At 41.7% G+C, this 22,394-nt stretch overlaps 1 protein-coding gene across 1 annotated transcript in view; it reads right to left on the bottom strand.

Annotated features, from left to right (window-relative positions):
* The window catches only part of LOC117506227 (alpha-1,3-mannosyl-glycoprotein 4-beta-N-acetylglucosaminyltransferase B-like), a gene marked incomplete at its 5' end in the record, with an annotated part of 36,704 nt that extends 16,447 nt beyond the window's left edge, over window positions 1-20,257 (bottom strand). Inside the window, one exon of the mRNA XM_034165721.1 lies at window positions 20,138-20,257. Within this exon, the coding sequence (XP_034021612.1) occupies window positions 20,138-20,257 (120 nt within the window). The remainder of the gene's footprint in view (window positions 1-20,137) is intronic.
* Window positions 20,258-22,394: the final 2,137 nt, after the last annotated feature.

Raw genomic sequence — 22,394 nt, 5'->3', positions numbered from 1 at the left:
TCAGCACTGTAGCCAGGCTGACAAAGAGTCAGAGCTCTATTGAGCCGAGTATTCCTTTAACTTTAACTAGTAATGACTTCATGACTTTTTTTGCTAATAAAATTTTAACTATTAGAGAAAAAATTACTCATAACCATCCCAAAGACGTATCGTTATCTTTGGCTGCTTTCAGTGATGCCGGTATTTGGTTAGACTCTTTCTCTCAGATTGTTCTGTCTGAGTTATTTTCATTAGTTACTTCATCCAAATCATCAACATGTCTATTAGACCCCATTCCTACCAGGCTGCTCAAGGAAGCCCTACCATTATTTAATGCTTCGATCTTAAATATGATCAATCTATCTTTATTAGTTGGCAATGTACCACAGGCTTTTAAGGTGGCAGTAATTAAACCATTACTTAAAAGTCATCACTTGACCCAGCTATCTTAGCTAATTATAGGCCAATCTCCAACCTTCCTTTTCTCTCAAAAATTCTTGAAAGGGTAGTTGTAAAACAGCTAACTGATCATCTGCAGGGGAATGGTCTATTTGAAGAGTTTCAGTCAGGTTTTAGAATTCATCATAGTACAGAAACAGCATTAGTGAAGGTTGAATGAATGAATGAAAACTGTTTATTTCGAACATTTGATACAACAATAATTACAAGATAGATCAGTAAAGACAACAACAAAAAAGTTCCTACTGTGTACCCAACATGTCCGAAAAGGGGCAGGGTGAAGCATCAGCTTATTTATCTCTACCCCTTCTTCCCCACAACCAGTAATACCCTTTGCCACATATACACATAGATTCCTACACACCTAAACCGATATCAATATATATATATATATATATATATATATATATATATATATATATATATATATATATATATATATATATATATATATATATATATATATATATATATATAGATATATATATATCAACATACATACACACATATATACATATATATATACATATATACCCATATATATACACAAACATAAATATACACCTACACATACCTACTTACATACAAAATACTATATATTTACAAGCCGAAGCAAAAAACAAAAACACCCTAACCCTCATTACCCTTCCTCCTCCCTATACCTAGAAAAAACATATTTTTTGTACCGCTGTTTGAACTGGTTCATGCTTGGACATTGCTTGAGCCCCACTCCCAATCTGTTCCACATCCTCACCCCACAGACAGAAATACAGAAACCTTTTAATGTTGTTCGTGCCCACTGATGCTTTAAATTAAATTTCCCCCTCAGACTGTAATCCCCTGATCTGTTAAAAAACATATTTTTAATATTTGCTGGAAGTAAATTGTTTATTGCTTTATACACGATTTGTACTGTTTGAAAATGAACCAAGTCTGTGAATTTTAAGAATTTGGATTGTAAAAATAGTGGATTTGTATGATCTCTATAGCCAGTATTATGAATAATTCTTATAGCTCTTTTCTGCATTACTGATAGTGATTGTGTTGTACCTTTATAAGTATTACCCATACCTCTGCACAGTACTGTAAATATGGTAAAACCAGTGAGCAGTAAAGAATGCGGAGTGAGTTGTGGTCCAGAATATGTTTCGCTTTGTTTAGAACTGAAATGCTTCTTGACAGTTTACTTTGTATATGTTTTATATGAGTCTTCCAGTTTATCTTATCATCTATTATCACCCCCAGAACTTATTTTCATGTACCCTTTCAATATCTACCCCCTCGACTTGTAACTGAACCTGTATGTCTGTATTACAATAGCCAAATAACATGTATTTTGTTTTACTTAAGTTTAATAATTTGTTTCTGTCAAACCATATTTTCAATTTCCCATTTCTATACTGATCCTCCTCAGTAACTCCTGCAAATCCCCCCCTGAACAAAAAATGCTTGTGTCATCTGCAAATAATACTAATTTTAATATTTTGGAAACATTGACAATATCATTTATATAAATTAGAAACAGTTTTGGACCCAATACTGACCCCTGTGGGACGCCACAAGCATTGTCCAAGCATGATGATGTATATTCCCCCAACTTCACAAACTGTTTTCTGTTACTTAAGTAGCTTCTCACCCAGTGCAACACCAACCCCCTAATCCCATACTGTTCAAGTTTACTGATTAATATGTCATGATTGATTGTATCAAAAGCCTTTTTAAGGTCTATAAATATTCCAACTGAATGTAATTTGTGGTCTATGGCGTTTGTAATCTCCTCAACTGATTCTATTAATGCAAGTGATGTTGAACTATGTGCTCTGAATCCATATTGACTATCAGTAAGTAATTATGTTTATTTATGAATTTGTCTAATCTATTATTGAATAACGTTTCTAATAATTTGGAAAATTGTGGAAGCAAAGAAACAGGTCTATAATTTGTGAAGTGGTGTCTATCCCCAGTCTTATACAGCGGCACAACCTTAGCTATTTTCATTTGATTGGGAAATTTACCGGTTTGAAATGATAAGTTACAGATGTATGTTAATGGTTCTACAATCATTCAATGACCTGTTTTACCCACCACCATATCAATTTCATTTAAATCGGTAGATGTTTTATATTTACAATTATTCACAATGTCTATAATTTCATTTCCATCCACTGCTGTGAGGAACATTGAACAGGGATTTCTTTCTATGAGATTATTATCCCAATCCTCAGGTTGGGAATCGGGAATTTTTTCTGCCAAGCTTGGTCCAATATTTGCAAAAACATTTTTAAAACCGTTGACTACCTCATCCTTATTTTCCTTCTTGACATTATTATCAATGAAATACTGAGGGTAACTCTGTTTTTTATTACCATTTTTGATAATGCTATTTAATATATCCCATAGTCCTTTAATATTGTTTTTGTTATTATATAATATGTTACTATAATATTCCTTCCTACATACCCGTATAATATTAGTTAATCTATTTTGTATTTCTTATATCTATTTTCTGCCTCTTTAGTCTTTAGTTTTATGAATTCTCTATACAGTGTATTTTTCTTATTACATGCATTTCGTAACCCTTTCGTCATCCATGGTCGAGCTTGGATTTTTTGTTTTCTGTAGTCTTGTTTAATTGGACAATTTTTATCATATAATGATGTAAATATTTGTAAAAAAGTTTCATATGCACTATCAACATCTGTTGTGAAAGTGACGTGACACGGACCCACAACAGGGGGCGGTAATGAACGGACAATGGATAAGCCAAAAGTAGCAATTTAATGTTGTGAATCGCACGACGACGTACAGACAATAACAATATGGTGGACTGTCAATCATACACCAGGTGACGTGTGGGCAGGCTCGACGATAGAAGACGCCTGGCGAGAGAAGAGCCAGATCCCCACACAGCTTCCACCACCAACGGAGCTGAAGAACACCGGAGCCGCCAAGCCCTGCGCCCCAGGTGGCCGCTGTCTTCAGCAGTCAGACCCGGTACTGCTGGCAGAAAACAGAGACAGTCCTGATGAGTGTGAGTTTGCACACTCAGTAATCCCTCAGTCAGTGTTCAGTAAAGGAGGGAGAACCTCCACCTCCAATCACACACTCCTGCAGCTCCTGTTTAACCACTTATCTGGTTTGGAATGTGGTGCGAAGCCGTCGCTGTCACACCAAACGCCAATCCCACAGACAAGGAAAACCACCAGGATAACGGCTGCAAAAGAAGTTCAGGTTATCACTCAATGTTTTGAGTCAGCAGAGAAAGTTACCTGAATGGTAGCTGATTTCTCGGCGGGGAGGTGGAGTTGCAGTCCGGCCTTTATGGTGGTGGTGATGAGTAGTGGATGAGTGACAGCTGGTACGGATGATGAGTGACAGCTGTCACTCCTGGTTGCTCCGACGCCCTCTCGTGCTTGAAGCCCGCACTTCAAGCAGGGCGCCATCTTGTGGTGGTGGGCCAGCAGTACCTCCTCTTCAGCGGCCCACACAACAAACATCACTTTCACTGTATACCTTTTCCCAGTTTTGCTCCTGTAAATCCTTCTTTAGTGTGTTCATGTTTTCCTCTGTCCGCACTCGCCTGTATTTTATTTTCTCCTCTGGCTGATTCCGCCGATGGTTTCTATTATAAACGATGAAAACTGGTAGATGATCACTAATGTCATTGATTAATAATCCACTCACAGTGTTATTCTCAATATCATTGCTGAATATATTATCAATTAAGGTAGCACTATGGGATGTAATTCTGCTTGGCCTGGTGATTTTTGGATATAAACTCATACTGTACATTATACTGATAAATTCATCTGTTATTTTATGCTTATTTGGATTGAGCAGATCAATATTTAAGTCACCACAAATGAACACAGTTTTTTGATTAGTTTTTGAGAACATTTTTCCCATACAGTCAGTGAATGTTTCAATACTAGATCCTGGTGCTCTATATATACAGCTGACTAATACATTTTGCTTTTTTCTTCACATATTTCAATAGTTATACATTCTAATAAGTTATCAATCACAGTTGTCATATTGTCTACTATTTTATAATCCATGTTCTTATCCACATACACAGCCACTCCTCCTCCACTCTTATTCTTTCTGTTTACACAATTAAATTCATATCCATCCAGTTCAAAATCCATTCCTTTATCTTCATTGATCCATGTTTCTGATATAGCAATTATGTTAAATATTTTTTAAATTGACTTAAATATTCTTTAATGTTGTTAAAGTTTGCATATAGACTTCTGCTGTTGAAATGGATTATTGATAATTTGTTATCCGTTCTAATGATCCGATTAAACTGTTCATCTGTATAATAGCAACAACTGTCATTGATATTTGAGAAGAAATTATTGTCCGGGTCTATATCGTGCTCCAAGTCCAGTACATTGTGGTCTGTGTATTTAAATGTTCTCAGTTCTACTTTTCCATGATCAGCAATCCTTTGAGTTATATCCTTCTTGTCTCCAGATGTAGATGATGTAGTAGATGAATAGGTTCCTCTGGTCTGTGTCATGGTGTTGTGATGTGTTTGTGTCCTCATACCTTAATTGGTCGTATTTGTCCAGTTCCTTGATGTTCCTGATTACCATAACCTTCTCTTGTTCTGGTGTTCCATTCAGTTTGATGAATGTTTTGCAGTTGGATGTCCATGTCTGTTGAATTTTTCCCTGCTTTTTTAAGAAACTGGCAATGTCTGTGTTTCTTTTGGTCAGATGTTCATTGATGAATACGTTTGTTCCTTTGAGTTTCCGTCCCTGTTTTAACAATGCCATTTTATGTTTTCTGTTGACAAACCTCATTATAACTGCTCGCTTGTCTCCATCCTCTCTCCTGGGCAGGGGGTGGCACGCTTCAATGTTATTACAGTCCATTTGAATACCTTTAGATTGCAGGAAGTCAGCCACCTGTTGTTCCACTGAGCTGGCCTCCTGCTCACTGGCCTCCCCTCCGCTGTCTTCTGACACCGCCCGTGTGTAGGATCGAGGTTTAATATGAATTCCTGTAATAATAACGTTGTTCATCCTTGTGTACTGTTCCAACTCCGCAACACAGTTCTCCAGGTGCACCAGACGCCGGTCTTTCTCGGCATTCTGGATCCGGAGAGCCTTCACTTCTTTCACCAGCTCCATAATGGATTTCTGCTGCATTTTAACAACAGAGATTTCCTCAGACAAAAAGTCCAGGGACTTTTTGATATCGTCTCCCTCCTCCGCCGTCAGTGCCTTCTTCGGACCCATGGTCAGATAACTCTGTGCTGGCGCCTCGGGCCTCGGTAAAGCCGCGCCGGTGGATGTGCGCTGACGCCTCGGGCTTCAGGTGGAGCCGCGCCGGTGGATGTGCGCTGACGCCTCGGGCTTCAGGTGGAGCCGCGCCGGTGGATGTGCGCTGACGCCTTGGGCCCTGGTTCTCTCCCTCAGCCCCAACCAGTCCCAGCAGAAGACTGCCCCTCCCTGAGCCTGGTTCTGCTGGAGGTTTCTTCCTGTTAAAAGGGAGTTTTTCCTTCCCACTGTCGCCAAGTGCTTGCTCACAGGGGGTCGTTTTGACCGTTGGGGTTTTTACGTAATTACTGTATGGCCTTGCCTTACAATATAAGGCGCCTTGGGGTAACTGTTTGTTGTGATTTGGCGCTATATAAATAAAACTGATTGATTGATTGATTGGTCTGAGTCCTGGGTCTTCCCTGGGGCTTCCTCCCAATGGGACGTGCCCGGAACACCTCTCCAGCGAGGCGTCCAGGGGCATCCGGAAAAGATGCCCGAGCGACCTCAACTGACTCCTTTTGACGTGGAGGAGCAGCGGCTCGACTCCGAGCTCCTCCCGAGTGACCCTATCTCTGATGAGTAGAAGTCAGAAGTAGGCAGAAAAATAAGTAATGGAGTAAAGTATAGATACCTAAAAAGTGTACTTAAGTACAGTAAGGAAGTATTTGTACTTCGTTACTTGACACCTCTGTTCGCCTGTGGGCAGGCTTTGAGTGAGGAGTCGCCCACCCTCTCGTCGTTTTTTCATTGTTTAGGAATGGCTCAGAGACTGCTGCTTTGTTTGATAAAAATTTTTTCAAAACCTGTAAGGCACAACTGAGTGGACACCATTCGATAAATTCAGCTGGTTTTCAGTGAAAATTTTAACGGCTGATGAGAGATTTTGGAGTTTTACTGTTGCCGTAAGGACGGCCCACGGTGCCTGACGGCGATCTGCGCTCCGAGGCGTCGTTGTCTCGCTGTTTCAAGCTGAAAACTACCTAATTTCAGGCTCTGTGGACCCAAGACGTCGTGAGATAACAGAGAACTTTCAGAAGAATTCAGGATCAGGAGTTTATCCAGACATTCCACTGTTAAAGGAGATTTTGTAATGAAAGAACGTGCGGCGGATTCGCATGTCGGGCCGGACCCGACCGCGGGGGGTCGCCACAGGAAAAACACCTCCGTTGGAAACCTTAACGGACAAGTTGGAACATGCCCAAGCTGTTAAACAATTTCTCAGATACTTGTTGAAAGCCATCAAAAGCCGCCTGAATTTTACAAATGGTTTTCAACACGGAGGTGTTTTTCATGTCGCGGCGCAGACGGATTTGCCACGTCATCACGGATCCGACTCGGCAAATTCATCCGCACGTTCCTTCATTACAAAATCTCCTTTAACAGTGGAATGTCCGGGTAAACTCCTGATGCCGGCTTCTTCTGAAACTTCTCTGTTCTCTGACGATGTCCTGGGTGAACAGAGCTTTAAATTAGGATGTTTTCAGCTCGAAACAGCCAGACGGACGCCACCTCAGACCGCGCTGCACCAATCCGCTTTGTGGGCTGTGCTTAAAGCGAAAGAAACTCCACAATCTCTCATCAGCCGTTAAACTTTACACCGAAAACCAGCTGAATTTCTCGAATAGTGTCCACACGGATATCCCTCACCAGTCCTGAAAAAATGTGATAAAGCAACGCGCACCATCTCCCTGCAGCTTCTCAGACAAAGAGATTCCGACGGGAGGGGGAGTCCACACCTCACTCAAAGCCTGCCCACAGGCGAATGACATCACCGACAGGCATGACAAAACTCACGCATGCGCATGAGGGTTCAAGCTTGTCTGACATAAAAACATATGAATCAAATCCATTTATTTTTTGAAAAAAATAAAAAGGACTGCTTTTTTATCACAGACCTCATATATATATATATATATATATATATATATATATATATATATATATATACGAGGTCTGTGAGAAAAGTATCCGACCTTTTCATTTTTTTCAAAACTATATGGATTTGAATCACGTGCGCTTGCATCAGACAAGCTTGAACCTTCGTGCGCATGCGTGAGTTTTTTCACGCCTGTCGGTTGCATCATTCGCCTGTGGGCAGGCTTTGGTGAGCACTGGTCCACCCCCCTCATCTGATTTTTATTGTCAGTGAAATGGCTGAGAGGCTGCTGCTTTGCTCCATGAATTTTTTTTCAGAAACTGTTGGAAACCATTCGAAAGATTCAGATGGATTTCGGTGAAGATCCTGTCGAGTGAGTATCCGAGAAATTATTTAACAGCTCGGCATGTTCCAACTTGTCCTGTGAGACTTCCAACATGGAGGTGTTGTTTGTCCAGCGGATGTGAGCGGCTGCGTCCCGATGCGCGAATCCGTCCTCACGTCTTTCATTACAAAATCTCCTTTAAAATCTACCGCGATGCGCGTAATTCCTCCGCACGTCTGTCTCAATGTGCCGAAAAAGTGCTGATGTCCACGTCTTCCGCAATTCCTGTGCTAGTCAGAGGACGTCCCGGATAAAACACAGCGTCCAGCTTGGAAATGAACGGCACATTCCACTGTTACAGGAGTTTTTGTCATGTTCAAGCTTGGCTGATGCAATCACACGTGATTCAAATCACACCCGTCACTATGGGCAGGCCCTAGGGGGCAGTGCCCGCCCACTGATATGCTTGGGCCCACCCACCCAAGCCAGATCACAGTCACAGATCTCAAATAAATAAATAGATAAATAAAATCCTTTGGGCTTTTAGCTTCAGCTTTGGGTTAAAACGGCCAGTGTTGCATAATCACTAAGACATTAAATATATTAAAACCGTGTGAGTTTGTTGGAAAGTTTGTCTACGTATGTAATCACGTCAGTGTTGCCCAGCAACAATCAGTTACGGCGTTTATGGGGGAAATGAAGTGTGAGTTTTTGCCAGCAGACAGCAGCTAGTTTTTGTGCTTTCCTAAATATGAATATACGTAACTGGTTTAAAACCCCAACATCGGTAACTTCGGATAAACCAACACATGATGTCGTTGGCAAAGAAAACCCTGGACCCATTTCTACCTCCGTGGATCCTGTACTGATACAGGGTGGACGAAAGAGAGGACAGCGCTGGCACTCTACTCAAAGTAGGTCCAAATTTTTATTGTGTGTGTGTGTCAGAGGCGATTGCTCTCAGACTGCAAGTGAAGCTCAGCTTCCCCTAAAATGTCAAAAAATAAGTGATCAAATATATACTGTTGTGTGTACATGTCACTGACTAAATATGTGCTACAACGCGCTCAACTTTTGTTCAGAATCATCTTCTTATCACTGGGAACGACGCGGCTTTCCTCTCACTCAAACCCGCAGCTTCACAGCGCTTTAAACCGCGTCCACGGATTTCAATAGCGAAGCAAAGACTGCAGCGAAACGAGACGAGTCATTGGATAAATGCTGGGCTTTGTCCCGCCCATCGGACACTCAGCGTGTCTGGGGGTCTATGGGGCAGTGGGCTGGCCCGGACGCTCAGCTTCTGCATGATGATTGGATGATCTGTCTGAGGCTGAATCCCTTTTTGATTGACAGTGAAATGAGCGAATCAGCGATCTTTTGGTGTAAACAGCCGTGGGAGCATTTTTTAAATTTTCATTCTGTTCTGAGTTGAACCAGAGACTTTCCTAATCCTCTTAGCGGCATTTTCTTTGTTAAAATGACTAGCGACAAATCGAGCTTCTATTTCTGGTGTTTTTTTGTAGCTGCTTGTGTTTGCAGACTGACTTCTATCACTCTTTCTGACTTCTATCACAGTTTCTGTTCCTACCGAGCAGCGGGTGCTGCTGAGCTCCTTTACGTATATATAAACCGACACATTTTATGATGTAGGCCGAAATTGAGCTTCCCCTCCTTGAAAGACCAGCATCTGCCACTGGTGTGTGTGTGTGTGTGTGTGTGTGTGTGTGTGTGTGTGTGTGTGTGTGTGTGTGTGTGTGTGTGTGTGTGTGTGTGTGTGTGTGTGTGTGTGTGTGTGATGGCAATTGGTACTATTGCTACTGCTACCCCTCTGTTGGTTGCTTTGAAATGCACCCGCCGTGGTGTTTTTTTGTTTGTTTAGTTCGAGATGCTGCGTGTGATCTAATACGTTATTTGTACTTGTGTGTGTGTGTGTGTGTGTGTGTGTCTGTGTGTGCGCGAACATGTGCGCGCATGTTTGTGTGTGTGTGTGTGAGTGAGTGAGTGAGAGAGAGAGAGAGCGCTGGTCCAGTCATGGTTAATGTGATGATTATTGTGAGGGATTAGGGCTGCATGAATAGTAAAAATAAGCAAAAATAAGCTATTAATAGTGATGCCCACCTGGTGGATTTCATAAGCCCCCCTTAAGACAGAGATCTGGCGACGGGACTGATTCAAATCCATATGGTTTTTGCAAAAAATAAAAAGGTCCGATACTTTTTGGACAGACCTCGTGTATATATATATATATATATATATATATATATATATATATATATATATATATATATATATATATATGTGTGTGTGTATATACATACATATTCTATTTCTACCTTATTTCTTATGTCTTGTACTGTTACAAGTATTATTATTATTGCTTATCCTTGCACACACTGTTTGATGAACATTTTCCTCTACTCGCACTCATCTTATGTGTTTTTTAAGAGCTGACATAACGTGAATTTCTCCTCTATGAGATCAATAAAGTTTATCTTATCTTATCTTATACAACTCCAGGGTGACAAGTGAATTCTGAAATATCAAAATTATCTCTCAATTTACTCTTGGAGTACAGCTCTTCAAAACTTTGTAACAAAATTGTGTTGATGACCGAATTGCTAATTTTATGATGCCATGAAAGTAAAAATAAGCTCAGTAATCTGTCTTTTATTTTGGGGTGCCAAACCAAATTTGAGCTTTATGCTTCCATTCAGAGCTGATATATTACTCTCTGAATATGCAAATACAGGTTCAAAATTGGTTTGTGCCATGTTACGGTACCCTACTTTGCTAATTGTTTGCACTATGAAGGCATTTGAGCTAGATTAAACAAAAAAACTGACATAAAGTTAGTATATCAATATGCTGTCCACAAAAAAAAAAAAAAGATGAAGTGGCTTAGCACTTGCCCACATGGTCAAATCATAAAGAAACTTTTGACATTCTACGCTCATGTTCGGTTTTCAAGAGTCAATAATTCAAGTTATGACCACAATGTTTTATACACATATAACTAGTACCCCAGATATGTGTATTCTATAATATGAAGATTATCCATTGAATCCGATCTTTAGTAAAGCCCTCCGTAAAGCTAGGACATCTTACTACTCATCACTAATTGAAGAAAACAAGAACAACCCCAGGTTTCTTTTCAGCACTGTAGCCAGGCTGACAAAGAGTCAGAGCTCTATTCAGCTGAGTATTCCTTTAACTTTAACTAGTAATGACTTCATGACTTTCTTTGCTAATAAAATTTTAACTATTAGAGAAAAAATTACTCATAACCATCCCAAAGACGTATCGTTATCTTTGGCTGCTTTCAGTGATGCCAGTATTTGGTTAGACTCTTTCTCTCCGATTGTTCTGTCTGAGTTATTTTCAATAGTTACTTCCTCCAAACCATCAACATGTCTATTAGACCCCATTCCTACCAGGCTGCTCAAGGAAGCCCTACCATTAATTAATGCTTCGATCTTAAATATGATCAATCTTTCTTTATTAGTTGGCTATGTACCACAGGCTTTTAAGGTGGCAGTAATTAAACCATTACTTAAAAAGCCATCACTTGACCCAGCTATCTTAGCTAATTATAGGCCAATCTCCAACCTTCCTTTTCTCTCAAAAATTCTTGAAAGGGTAGTTGTAAAACAGCTAACTGATCATCTGCAGAGGAATGGTCTATTTGAAGAGTTTCAGTCAGGGTTTAGAATTCATCATAGTACAGAAACAGCATTAGTGACGGTTACAAATGATCTTATGGCCTCGGACAGTGGACTCATCTCTGTGCTTGTTCTGTTAGACCTCAGTGCTGCTTTTGATACTGTTGACCGTAAAATTTTATTACAGAGATTAGAGCATGCCATAGGTATTAAAGGCACTGCGCTGCGGTGGTTTGAATCATATTTATCTAATAGATTACAATTTGTTCATGTAAATGGGGAATCTTCTTCACAGACTAAGGTTAATTATGGAGTTCCACAAGGTTCTGTGCTAGGACCAATTTTATTCACTTTATACATGCTTCCCTTAGGCAGTATTATTAGACGGTATTGCTTAAATTTTCATTGTTACGCAGATGATACCCAGCTTTATCTATCCATGAAGCCAGAGGGGACACACCAATTAGCTAAACTGCAGGATTGTCTTACAGACATAAAGACATGGATGACCTCTAATTTCCTGCTTTTAAACTCAGATAAAACTGAAGTTATTGTACTTGGCCCCACAAATCTTAGAAACATGGTGTCTAACCAGATCCTTACTCTGGATGGCATTACCCTGACCTCTAGTAATACTGTGAGAAATCTTGGAGTCATTTTTGATCAGGATATGTCATTCAATGCTCATATTAAACAAATATGTAGGACTGCTTTTTTGCATTTGCGCAATATCTCTAAAATTAGAAAGGTCTTGTCTCAGAGTGATGCTGAAAAACGAATTCATGCATTTATTTCCTCTAGGCTGGACTATTGTAATTCATTATTATCAGGTTGTCCTAAACATTCCCTGAAAAGCCTTCAGTTAATTCAAAATGCTGCAGCTAGAGTACTGACGGGGACTAGAAGGAGAGAGCATATCTCACCCATATTGGCCTCTCTTCATTGACTTCCTGTTAATTCTAGAATAGAATTTAAAATTCTTCTTCTTACTTATAAGGTTTTGAATAATCAGGTCCCATCTTATCTTAGATACCTCATAGTACCATATCACCCCAATAGAGCGCTTCGCTCTCAGACTGCAGGCTTACTTGTAGTTCCTAGGGTTTGTAAGAGTAGAATGGGAGGCAGAGCCTTCAGCTTTCAGGCTCCTCTCCTGTGGAACCAGCTCCCAATTCAGATCAGGGAGACAGACACCCTCTCGACTTTTAAGATTAGGCTTAAAACTTTCCTTTTTGCTAAAGCTTATAGTTAGGGCTGGATCAGGTGACCCTGAACCATCCCTTAGTTATGCTGCTATAGACTTAGACTGCTGGGGGGTTCCCATGATGCACTGAGTGTTTCTTTCTCTTTTTGCTCTGTATGCACCACTCTGCATTTAATCATTAGTGATCGATCTCTGCTCCCCTCCACAGCATGTCTTTTTCCTTGTTCTCTCCCTCAGCCCCAACCAGTCCCAGCAGAAGACTGCCCCTCCCTGAGCCTGGTTCTGCTGGAGGTTTCTTCCTGTTAAAAGGGAGTTTTTCCTTCCCACTGTAGCCAAGTGCTTGCTCACAGGGGGTCGTTTTGACCGCTGGGGTTTTTCTGTAATTATTGTATGGCTTTTGCCTTACAATATAAAGAGCCTTGGGGCAACTGTTTGTTGTGATTTGGCGCTATATAAATAAAATTGATTTGAATTGATTTGATTTAGTACAGCTCTTTGAAATTTTGTAATTTTTTTGAGAATGGAAAAACTGCCATTCTTTTGATGCTACAGAATGAAAAATTAGCTCTGTATCCCATTTTTGAAATTTAATACTGTATCTGGGGTACCAAAGTAGGGTGTATTCCAAATTTGAGCTTTATGACTGCATTTTTAGCTGAGATAATGCCTTTTAAAAAATGAACAAAGGCTCAAAATGCGTTCACGAGTGAAAACCAGGATTGTGGGTACCGTGATTAAAAGAATTATATCTAAAAACTACTTGGAATTAAGCAGAAATATTTTGCATGTGTTCATCAGACATTTGTGGGTGCAAAAAAAAAAAAAAATCATGAGAATCAGAGTCGGTGACCCGGGAAGATTTTGGAAAATCTGATGATTTCACACGGAATGACCCTGTATTCTTCTCCTGACACAAACATGCCAGAGCAACCCCATGTACAGACACCAAGAACTGGTAATCATTGGATTCAGGCAAAAAAGGAAATTACTACTGCCTTTTCACAGGCCCACAGCATTCCACCAGAGATAGCAATACCACTGGGCACCCCCTGATTTGTTATCGGGCCTAGCAGGTACCAGAGTCAGCAAAGGGAGAGGAAGCAGAAGTGCAGATGCTAGGTGGCCTGCTAGCCAAGCTAAGGAACCAACCGCTCAGACCTCCACTATCATCTATCTTCATCACAAGAGAAGAAAGCGCTGCAGTGGGTGGTGAAGTCTGCACAGAGTACCATCGGATGCAGCTTACCACCCATTGGGGACATACACCCCTGGCAATAATTATGGAATCACCAGCCTCGGATGATGTTCATTCAGTTGTTTAATTTTGTAGAAAAAAAGCAGATCACAGACATGACACAAAACTAAAGTCAATTCAAATGGCAACTTTCTGGCTTTAAGAAACACTATAAGAAATCAGGAAAAAAAATTGTGGCAGTCAGTAACGGTTACTTTTTTAGACCAAGCAGAGGAAAAAAATATGGAATCACTCAATTCTGAGGAATAAATTATGGAATCACCCTGTAAATTTTCATCCCCAAAACTAACATCTGCATCAAATCAGATCTGCTCATTAGTCTGCATCTAAAAAGGAGTGAACACACCTTGGAGAGCTGTTGCACCAAGTGGACTGACATGAATCATGGCTCCAACACGAGAGATGTCAATTGAAACAAAGGAGAGGATTATCAAACTCTTAAAAGAGAGTAAATCATCACGCAATGTTGCAAAAGATGTTGGTTGTTCACAGTCAGCTGTGTCTAAACTCTGGACCAAATACAAACAACATGGGAAGGTTGTTAAAGGCAAACATACTGGTAGACCAGGGAAGACATCAAAGCGTCAAGACAGAAAACTTAAAGCAATATGTCTCAAAAATCGAAAATGCACAACAAAACAAATGAGGAACGAATGGGAGGAAACTGGAGTCAACGTCTGTGACCGAACTGTAAGAAACCGCCTAAAGGAAATGGGATTTACATACAGAAAAGCTAAACGAAAGCCATCATTAACACCTAAACAGAAAAAACAAGGTTACAATGGGCTAAGGAAAAGCAATCGTGGACTGTGGATGACTGGATGAAAGTCATATTCAGTGATGAATCTTGAATCTGCATTGGGCAAGGTGATGATGCTGGAACTTTTGTTTGGTGCCTTTCCAATGAGATTTATAAAGATGACTGCCTGAAGAGAACATGTAAATTTCCACAGTCATTGATGATATGGGCTGCATGTCAGGTAAAGGCACTGGGGAGATGGCTGTCATTACATCATCAATAAATGCACAAGTTTATGTTGATATTTTGGACACTTTTCTTATCCCATCAATTGAAAGGATGTTTGGGGATGATGAAATCATTTTTCAAGATGATAATGCATCTTGCCATAGAGCAAAAACTGTGAAAACATTCCTTGCAAAAAGACACATAGGGTCAATGTCATGGCCTGCAAATAGTCCGGATCTTAATCCAATTGAAAATCTTTGGTGGAAGTTGAAGAAAATGGTCCATGACAAGGCTCCAACCTGCAAAGCTGATCTGGCAACAGCAATCAGAGAAAGTTGGAGCCAGATTGATGAAGAGTACTGTTTGTCACTCATTAAGTCCATGCCTCAGAGACTGCAAGCTGTTAGAAAAGCCAGAGGTGGTGCAACAAAATACTAGTGATGTGTTGGAGCGTTCTTTTGTTTTTCATGATTCCATCATTTATTCCTCAGAATTGAGTGATTCCATATTTTTTTCCTCTGCTTGGTCTAAAAAAGTAACCGTTACTGACTGCCACAATTATTTTTTCCTGATTTCTTATAGTGTTTCTTAAAGCCAGAAAGTTGCCATTTGAAATGACTTTAGTTTTGTGTCATGTCTGTGATCTGCTTTTTTTCTATAAAATTAAACAACTGAATGAACATCCTCCGAGGCCGGTGATTCCATCATTTTTGCCAGGAGTTGTATACATCTCCAGATGTAGAGACAAAGCCACCTTCATCCTCCGAGACTCCACCCACTCTGCACACAGTCTGTTCACACCCCTTCTCTCTGGAAGGAGGCTGTGCAGCATCTGGGCAAAAACGTCCTCTGGGCCGTACGTACTGCAAACACTCATGGATACACTGGGGGCACAGAAGCCAGTGTTGTTAAGGTGCTGAAGGTGGCAGGAGGTATGTTGAGATTGTTTGTTGTCTGGGGGCTGTTTATGGGAGTAGCTCCGTCAGTGAGTGTGTGTGTGCAGTTGGAACAGGTTTCACGATAAACACCAGATCAATATCTGATTTCAATCTACATCACTTTTTTTAGTTTTACTGATTTAAACATTGTCAAGTTCATTTTACAAAATGAACATATTCTCCAGAGCTGGCCTGCCCAGTCAGCCGATCAATCCAATCGCGGGCTGAGTTCCAGTCGATCACATGAAAAAATAAAAAATGTGGACTTAGAGAGAGGATTTAGTGCTGCTATAACGGACTGATGCAGAAGGTGGCAGCAATGCACCACTAAGAATGCCAGCTGCCGTTAAATACAAAAGAAGAACAAACAGCATAGAAGAAAAACAGTGAGGGAATGCTACATTGGCACAGCATTGCCAACTTAGAGACTGTGTCGCCAAATTTAGCAACTTTCAGACCCTCCAGCAACCTTTTTAATTTTTGTTCAAAAAAGTGACGAGCAAGAAATGGTAAATGGACAGCATTTATATTGCGTTTTCCATCTGCATCAGATGCTCAAAGCGCTTTACACAAACAAGAAATCGAGGGACTTTTGCTGGTGTGACTGGAGACTTTTGGAGACTGATGTGAAACCTTAAATTTCTCCTCAATGAGCAGCGGGTGTCGCCATTGCCAAGCTCACCTGAGACCATCCTCCACTCGCACGGAACAGGAGGTAGAATGCCATCAGTGAGTTACTCCATTTCATTGGCTGACAGTGCTTTGTACTGAGTTCTGAGCACTGATTGGATCACACAGATGCAAGACAGGCTGGTTCCCGCCTCCGTCTTGAGATACCCGCTTCCATCCTGAGATACCAGTCTCCGTCCTGAGATACCTGCCTGCATCCTGCATTACCTCCCTCTGTCCTGAGATACCTCCATCCGTCCTGAGATACCTGCCTGCGTCTGGAGATAACCCCCATCATGAGATACCCGCCAGCGTCCTGAGATAACCCCCCCGTCATGAGATACCCGCCTGCATCCTGATATAACCCCTCCGTCTTGAGATACCTGCCTCCATCCTGAGACACCCCTCTCTGTCCTGAGATACCGGCCTCCATCCTGATATACCTCCCTCCATCCTGATATACCACCCTCCTTCCTGAGATACCTCCCTCCATCCAGAGATACCCCCCTCCGTCCTGAGATACCGGCCTCCATCCTGAGATACCCCCTCCATCCTGAGATACCTCCTCGATCCTGAGATACCCCCTCCATCCTGAGATACCTCCCTCTGTCCCGAGACACCCCATCCGTCCCGAGACATCCCCTCTGTCCTGAGATACCGGCCTCCGTCCTGAGATACCCCCTCCATCCTGAGACAACCCCGTCCATCCTGAGATACCGGCCTCCATCCTGAGATACCGCCTCCATCCTGAGATACCGCCCTCCGTCCTGAGATAGCCCCCTCCGTCCTGAGATACCCCCCTCCATCCTGAGATACCTCCCTCTGTCCTGAGATACCCCCCTCCGTCCTGAGATACCTCCCTCCGTCCTGAGATACCGGCCTCCGTCCTGAGATACCCCCCTCCGTCCTGAGATACCCCCCTCCATCCTGAAATACCGGCCTCTGTCCTGAGATACCGGCCTCTGTCCTGAGATACCCCCCTCCTTCCTGAGATACCGGCCTCTGTCCTGAGATACCTCCCTCCATCCAGAGATACCCCACTCCATCCATACTCATGACACTCACAATTAAGCCTGATGAAGAAGGAGCCATGCAGCATGTTTTCTTTGCTACCAGAGGGTTTCTTCAACTATCATGGGAGTTTCATGGCTCTGAGTGGCTCTTAGACTCATTATCTTCAGTTAATGAGGCTCCTCTCTGAGTGTGGTGCTAATTTCAAGAAGTTCAAAATTCAGCAACAACAGCGTGGTGCAGTTTGTGTACGAGTTACTGCGATGGCTCAGAGGCATGTGCGTGGTGCTTACAAGTCTGCTAAAAGAACATTATCCGTGCGCCTGGCAGCTACGCAGGACCTGAGAGGCTATTTTTGGAGCGGCTCTCCTCTTGCGCACACAATTCCTGTGAGCTAGACTCTATATAAAATAATTATTTTGTAGTGGATTAATCATTTTCTGCCAAACCTTGGATGCTGAAAACACCTCTAATCACTTCTGGAATCACAGAGAACTGTTTCATCTGGACGCTTTTTTCCCCCTCTGTTTCCTGCTCCATGTGGAATGTATTTTGAACAGCTTAAGGTAACTATTTTTAATGTTTTTTTATGGCTTGATAAAACAGTTCCTAGCTGTAAAAGTATGTCTATGGTTGATTTAATATCTTGTTAATGGATCACATGAGCTATGCTGTGTGTGCGCACTGACGCAGTGACTCATCATCACGCTGCAAACGAGCATTTAGGCAGAACAGTACTGCACACAAAAGAGCGCTTTTGCAGAAATAAACGGACAAACACAAAGTTATAAGTGGAATCATGGTGTAAAAATGACTGTGTTTAAAGCCAGCAAGCTGTGGATGGAAAGGAAGCCAGTGAGGAGGAACACAGAGGCGGCTCTCCATGAAAGGACAACAGCAGTGCGCGCGCAAAATAGCGATTTTGAAGAAATAAACGGACAAACATAAAGTTTTGTGTGTTTAAAGCCGCAGAAGAAAAGTCAGCGAGCCACGGAGCCAGCGAGGAGCACACAGGCAGCTCTCCAGGAACCTGTGGTTCGGTTCTAGCTGGTCTGGTGCATTACAGGTGGACAGCAGCCTGGTGCACAGCGCACAACCGCGGAATGGTGCTGGAGTGTCTATTTTTTGACTGTGTTTAAAAAATGTGACATCTTTTAATGCTGCTGTGAATTGAAAACCCACACTTTAAAGCGACCAGGTGTGGGAGGGCTGGAGGTTTGGACCAAACTCATGCCTAAACATGCGCTAACATGGCGTTATCATGGCACTATGTGGATTAGTGTGGCTGATGCGCAGCCATTCGAGGCTGTAATGACAGGTGGTCGTGGCTCACTAGAGGCTGCTACGTGGCACATGCGGGGTACAGAGAGGCACATAGAGGCACCTTCATAGCGGATACGTGATAGATGAAAACGTGGGTCATTCTTCGAATAATCACTGACACACCCATGCATGACTCATTATTCATCCTTCATTATTCGTTGGGACCCAAGCTTTCGTGTCCTCAGTTCCCAAACACTTATTGAGTGTTGTTAGAAGGAAAGGTGATGTAACACAGTGGTAAACATACCACTGTCCCTTAACCTGTTCACCTGTGGAATGCTCCAATTAGGTGTTCTTTGAGCATTCATCAACTTTCCCAGTCTTTTGTTGACACTGTCCCAGTTTTTTTGAAACATGTTGCAGGCATCCATTTCAAAATGAGCAAATATTTGCACAAAAACAATAAAGTTTATCAGTTTGAACATTAAATATTTTGTCTTTGTGGTGTATTCAGTTGAATATAGGTTGAAAAGGATTTGAAAATTATTGTATTCTGGTTTTATTTACATTTTACACAACGTCCCAACTTCACTGGGGAATTGGGGTTGTAAAGTCAAACAGCAAAGTATTAAATAAATGTCCCAACTGCCTGTGTGTCACGTCAATTCAGGGCAGATTTTTTCTTTGTCACAAACAAATCACTGCACTAAATACCAGACTTAAGTAAACTAAAGTTAAAGCAAACAAACAAAAGGGGGAAAAAAAACAAGTAACTGTGCTCGAGTGTCTCTTTTGGGTCACTTTTGTCGGTTCAAAGTCCAAGAATCAACAGAAGAAAGTGAATGTGTTTTTCTAAACATATGTAGGGTGTTTTTTACTCACTTTCTGTCCCTGACAGAGTATTATTCCTCTCTGACAGCATCAGTAACAAATACAGATTCTTTACTGTCTTTGAAGCAGGTACAAAAAGTTAAGGTGCGAATATCTATATCTGCACCTTAACTTTTATCTTTGTGGCAGAAAATTGTGTTATTGTATTAGTACACAATAAATTGTGGCTTTGCTGTGGCATTGGATATGCTTGGTACGTCTCGATACACTGTCAACTTTAAAAGTAGATCTTGGTTAAAAAAGGTTGGGCACCCCTGCCCCAGAGTATAACCTGAAACTGTTTCTGTATCATCAGCTCTTTGTTTTTATTTTATTATTAGTCTTGGTGCATTTTTTCATTTTATTATTGGAGTTATTTACTTGCGTACCTCCACAGCGTCCCTGGCTCAGGAGGACATTGGGTTTGATGCTGTCCGGATGGTCTCTGAGGTGAGGCAAGTACATGGACAAGATGGGCTGGAGGAACATGTGTGGGTCTGAGCTGGAACCTGTTCACACAGACAGAGAGCGATCACCTTAGTATTTCTGTTTTTCTTGTTAATTAATGCTGGCAAATTATACAGTATTTTGTTTTTGTTTTTGTCTCTGTTTAAGGTGCAGCTCCATCCAGAGATGGGAGTAGTGTTTGTGTTAGCGATCCTCCCGTCCTGTGCACCAACAGCAATTCTTGCAGTAGCGGCTGGTGAAAAACAGTCTTGGTGGGGCTGCTGTGCCAATAGATTCCCTTGCCTTGTCCAGTACAGGCATTCAAGTGAACAGTCAGAAAATTACTACAATTCCACAATAATCATTTCATGTCCTTCTCAAAATCAGCAGTTTTACAGATAAAGTTAACCATTTACAGCTATATTAGGCCCCATTTCTACTTTGGAAAGGAACAGTATCAAATACAACACTCAAGTTCTTGAGCAAAGAACATTTCACCATTTGACACCAATTACACACATAGTACACCAAACTGTACTGCACTGACATTATCTACAGACAAACAGATCCTGGGGTTCACAATGACACCCCCTATTACCATTCTAACTGGTCTGCTGTCCCAAAAAAGATCACAGCTTTGACCCCTAAAACAAACAATAAAACATCACTCATTCGTTTTATCTTAAATTTTCATCCTCGTTTCCACACCAGGAGCAACATTGGGGAATAAATCCGAGCAGCTCGTCACCTGAGCTGAAGTGGATCCAGAGGAGTCAGTCCGCAGCTGGCAGAGGTGGATGCGCTTCTTTCTACCCCGCAGTAAAGAGCGCAGATCAGCAGCCTCCGTGACGTGTGCGCGCTGACAGTGTGAATGAAGCCTGACACGGTTTATAACGAGTCAGACAAACGTCTCTCCTCCAACCGGGATGTGCAATTGTCATTAAACCACGAGAAAGATCTGATGTGCGCACCTCCATGCGCCTCCAAAAGGATCCCCGCCAAACTTTGGTGTCATTGATTTGATTAGTTTTGTCCCGTTTTAAACCTCGGAAGACATAACGAGCAGGTGTCCCAGAGTTCTTCAAATTACTTCAGCGAAACACACGGAGACAAAATCAAAATAAATAAATATAACCCAAACGTCACCATCATCTCTTCCTGCCTGACTGACAGCAGCAGCTGCAGCATCACGTGTATCACTGACTGTAATCTAACGTTCCCGCATTTTTGTAGCAAGGGCTAAAATTCCGGCGCCCCAAAGCCATTAATTTTGGCAATGGTGATTTGCCAAATATTTATTAATTTTCCCTAGCAACTGCATACAATTGGTTATTTCGCTGCACTTCAAGGGCGCTTGAATGAGAGCCCAAGACGAGGAATAATACGTTCTCTGCTTCTGTCGGTGGAAATGCACTGTTGAATGAGAGTCAGTTGGAGGAAGTGTTGTTTTAATCGTTCATATTACATGTAGGCACATACTATTAAGTCAAACTGACATTGATAATACTTTTTAAATATATATATATTATGACTTTTCCCCTCCACATCTAGGAGGGCAGCGCCCGAGCGCCCCCTATGGGCCAGCCGCCACTGAATTCTTGTATATTCGTCCGTGAATTGTTCTGTGAATTATTTCTGTAATTTGTGTCTGTATCATGGCCCTGTCTGGTCTGAGTCTGGTCTGCTTGAGGTTTCTTCCTCAGAGGGAATTTTTCCTTACCACTGTTGCTCTGGGGGTTGGTAAGGTTAGACCTTACTGTGTGAAGCGCTTTGAGGCAACTCTGTTGTGATTTGGCGCTATATAAATGATTCTAAATTGAAATTGGAATAGAGAGACAGACAGAAAGACAGACAGAGAGAGAAACACAGAGAGAGACAGACAGACAGAGAGTGAGAGAGAGAGAGAGAGAGAGAGAGAGAAACACAGAGAGAGAGATAGATAGAGATGAGAAAGAGAGAGAGAGAGACAGAGAGAGAGAGAAACACAGAGAGAGACAGACAGACAGAGAGTGAGAGAGAGAGAGAGAGAGAGACAGAGAGAGACAGATTGAGAGAGAGAGAAACACAGAGAGAGAGAGAGATAGAGAGTGAGAAAGAGAGAGAGAGACAGAGAGTGAGAGAGAGAGAGAGGGAGAGAAACACAGAGAGAGAGAGAGATAGAGAGTGAGAAAGAGAGAGAGAGAGAGAGACAGAGATGAG

Source organism: Thalassophryne amazonica, unplaced genomic scaffold (genome assembly GCF_902500255.1).
Source record: "Thalassophryne amazonica unplaced genomic scaffold, fThaAma1.1, whole genome shotgun sequence".
Lineage (NCBI taxonomy): Eukaryota > Metazoa > Chordata > Actinopteri > Batrachoidiformes > Batrachoididae > Thalassophryne > Thalassophryne amazonica.
Note: the sequence above shows the minus strand (reverse complement) of the source record. Positions and strands in the feature narration are given on the sequence as shown.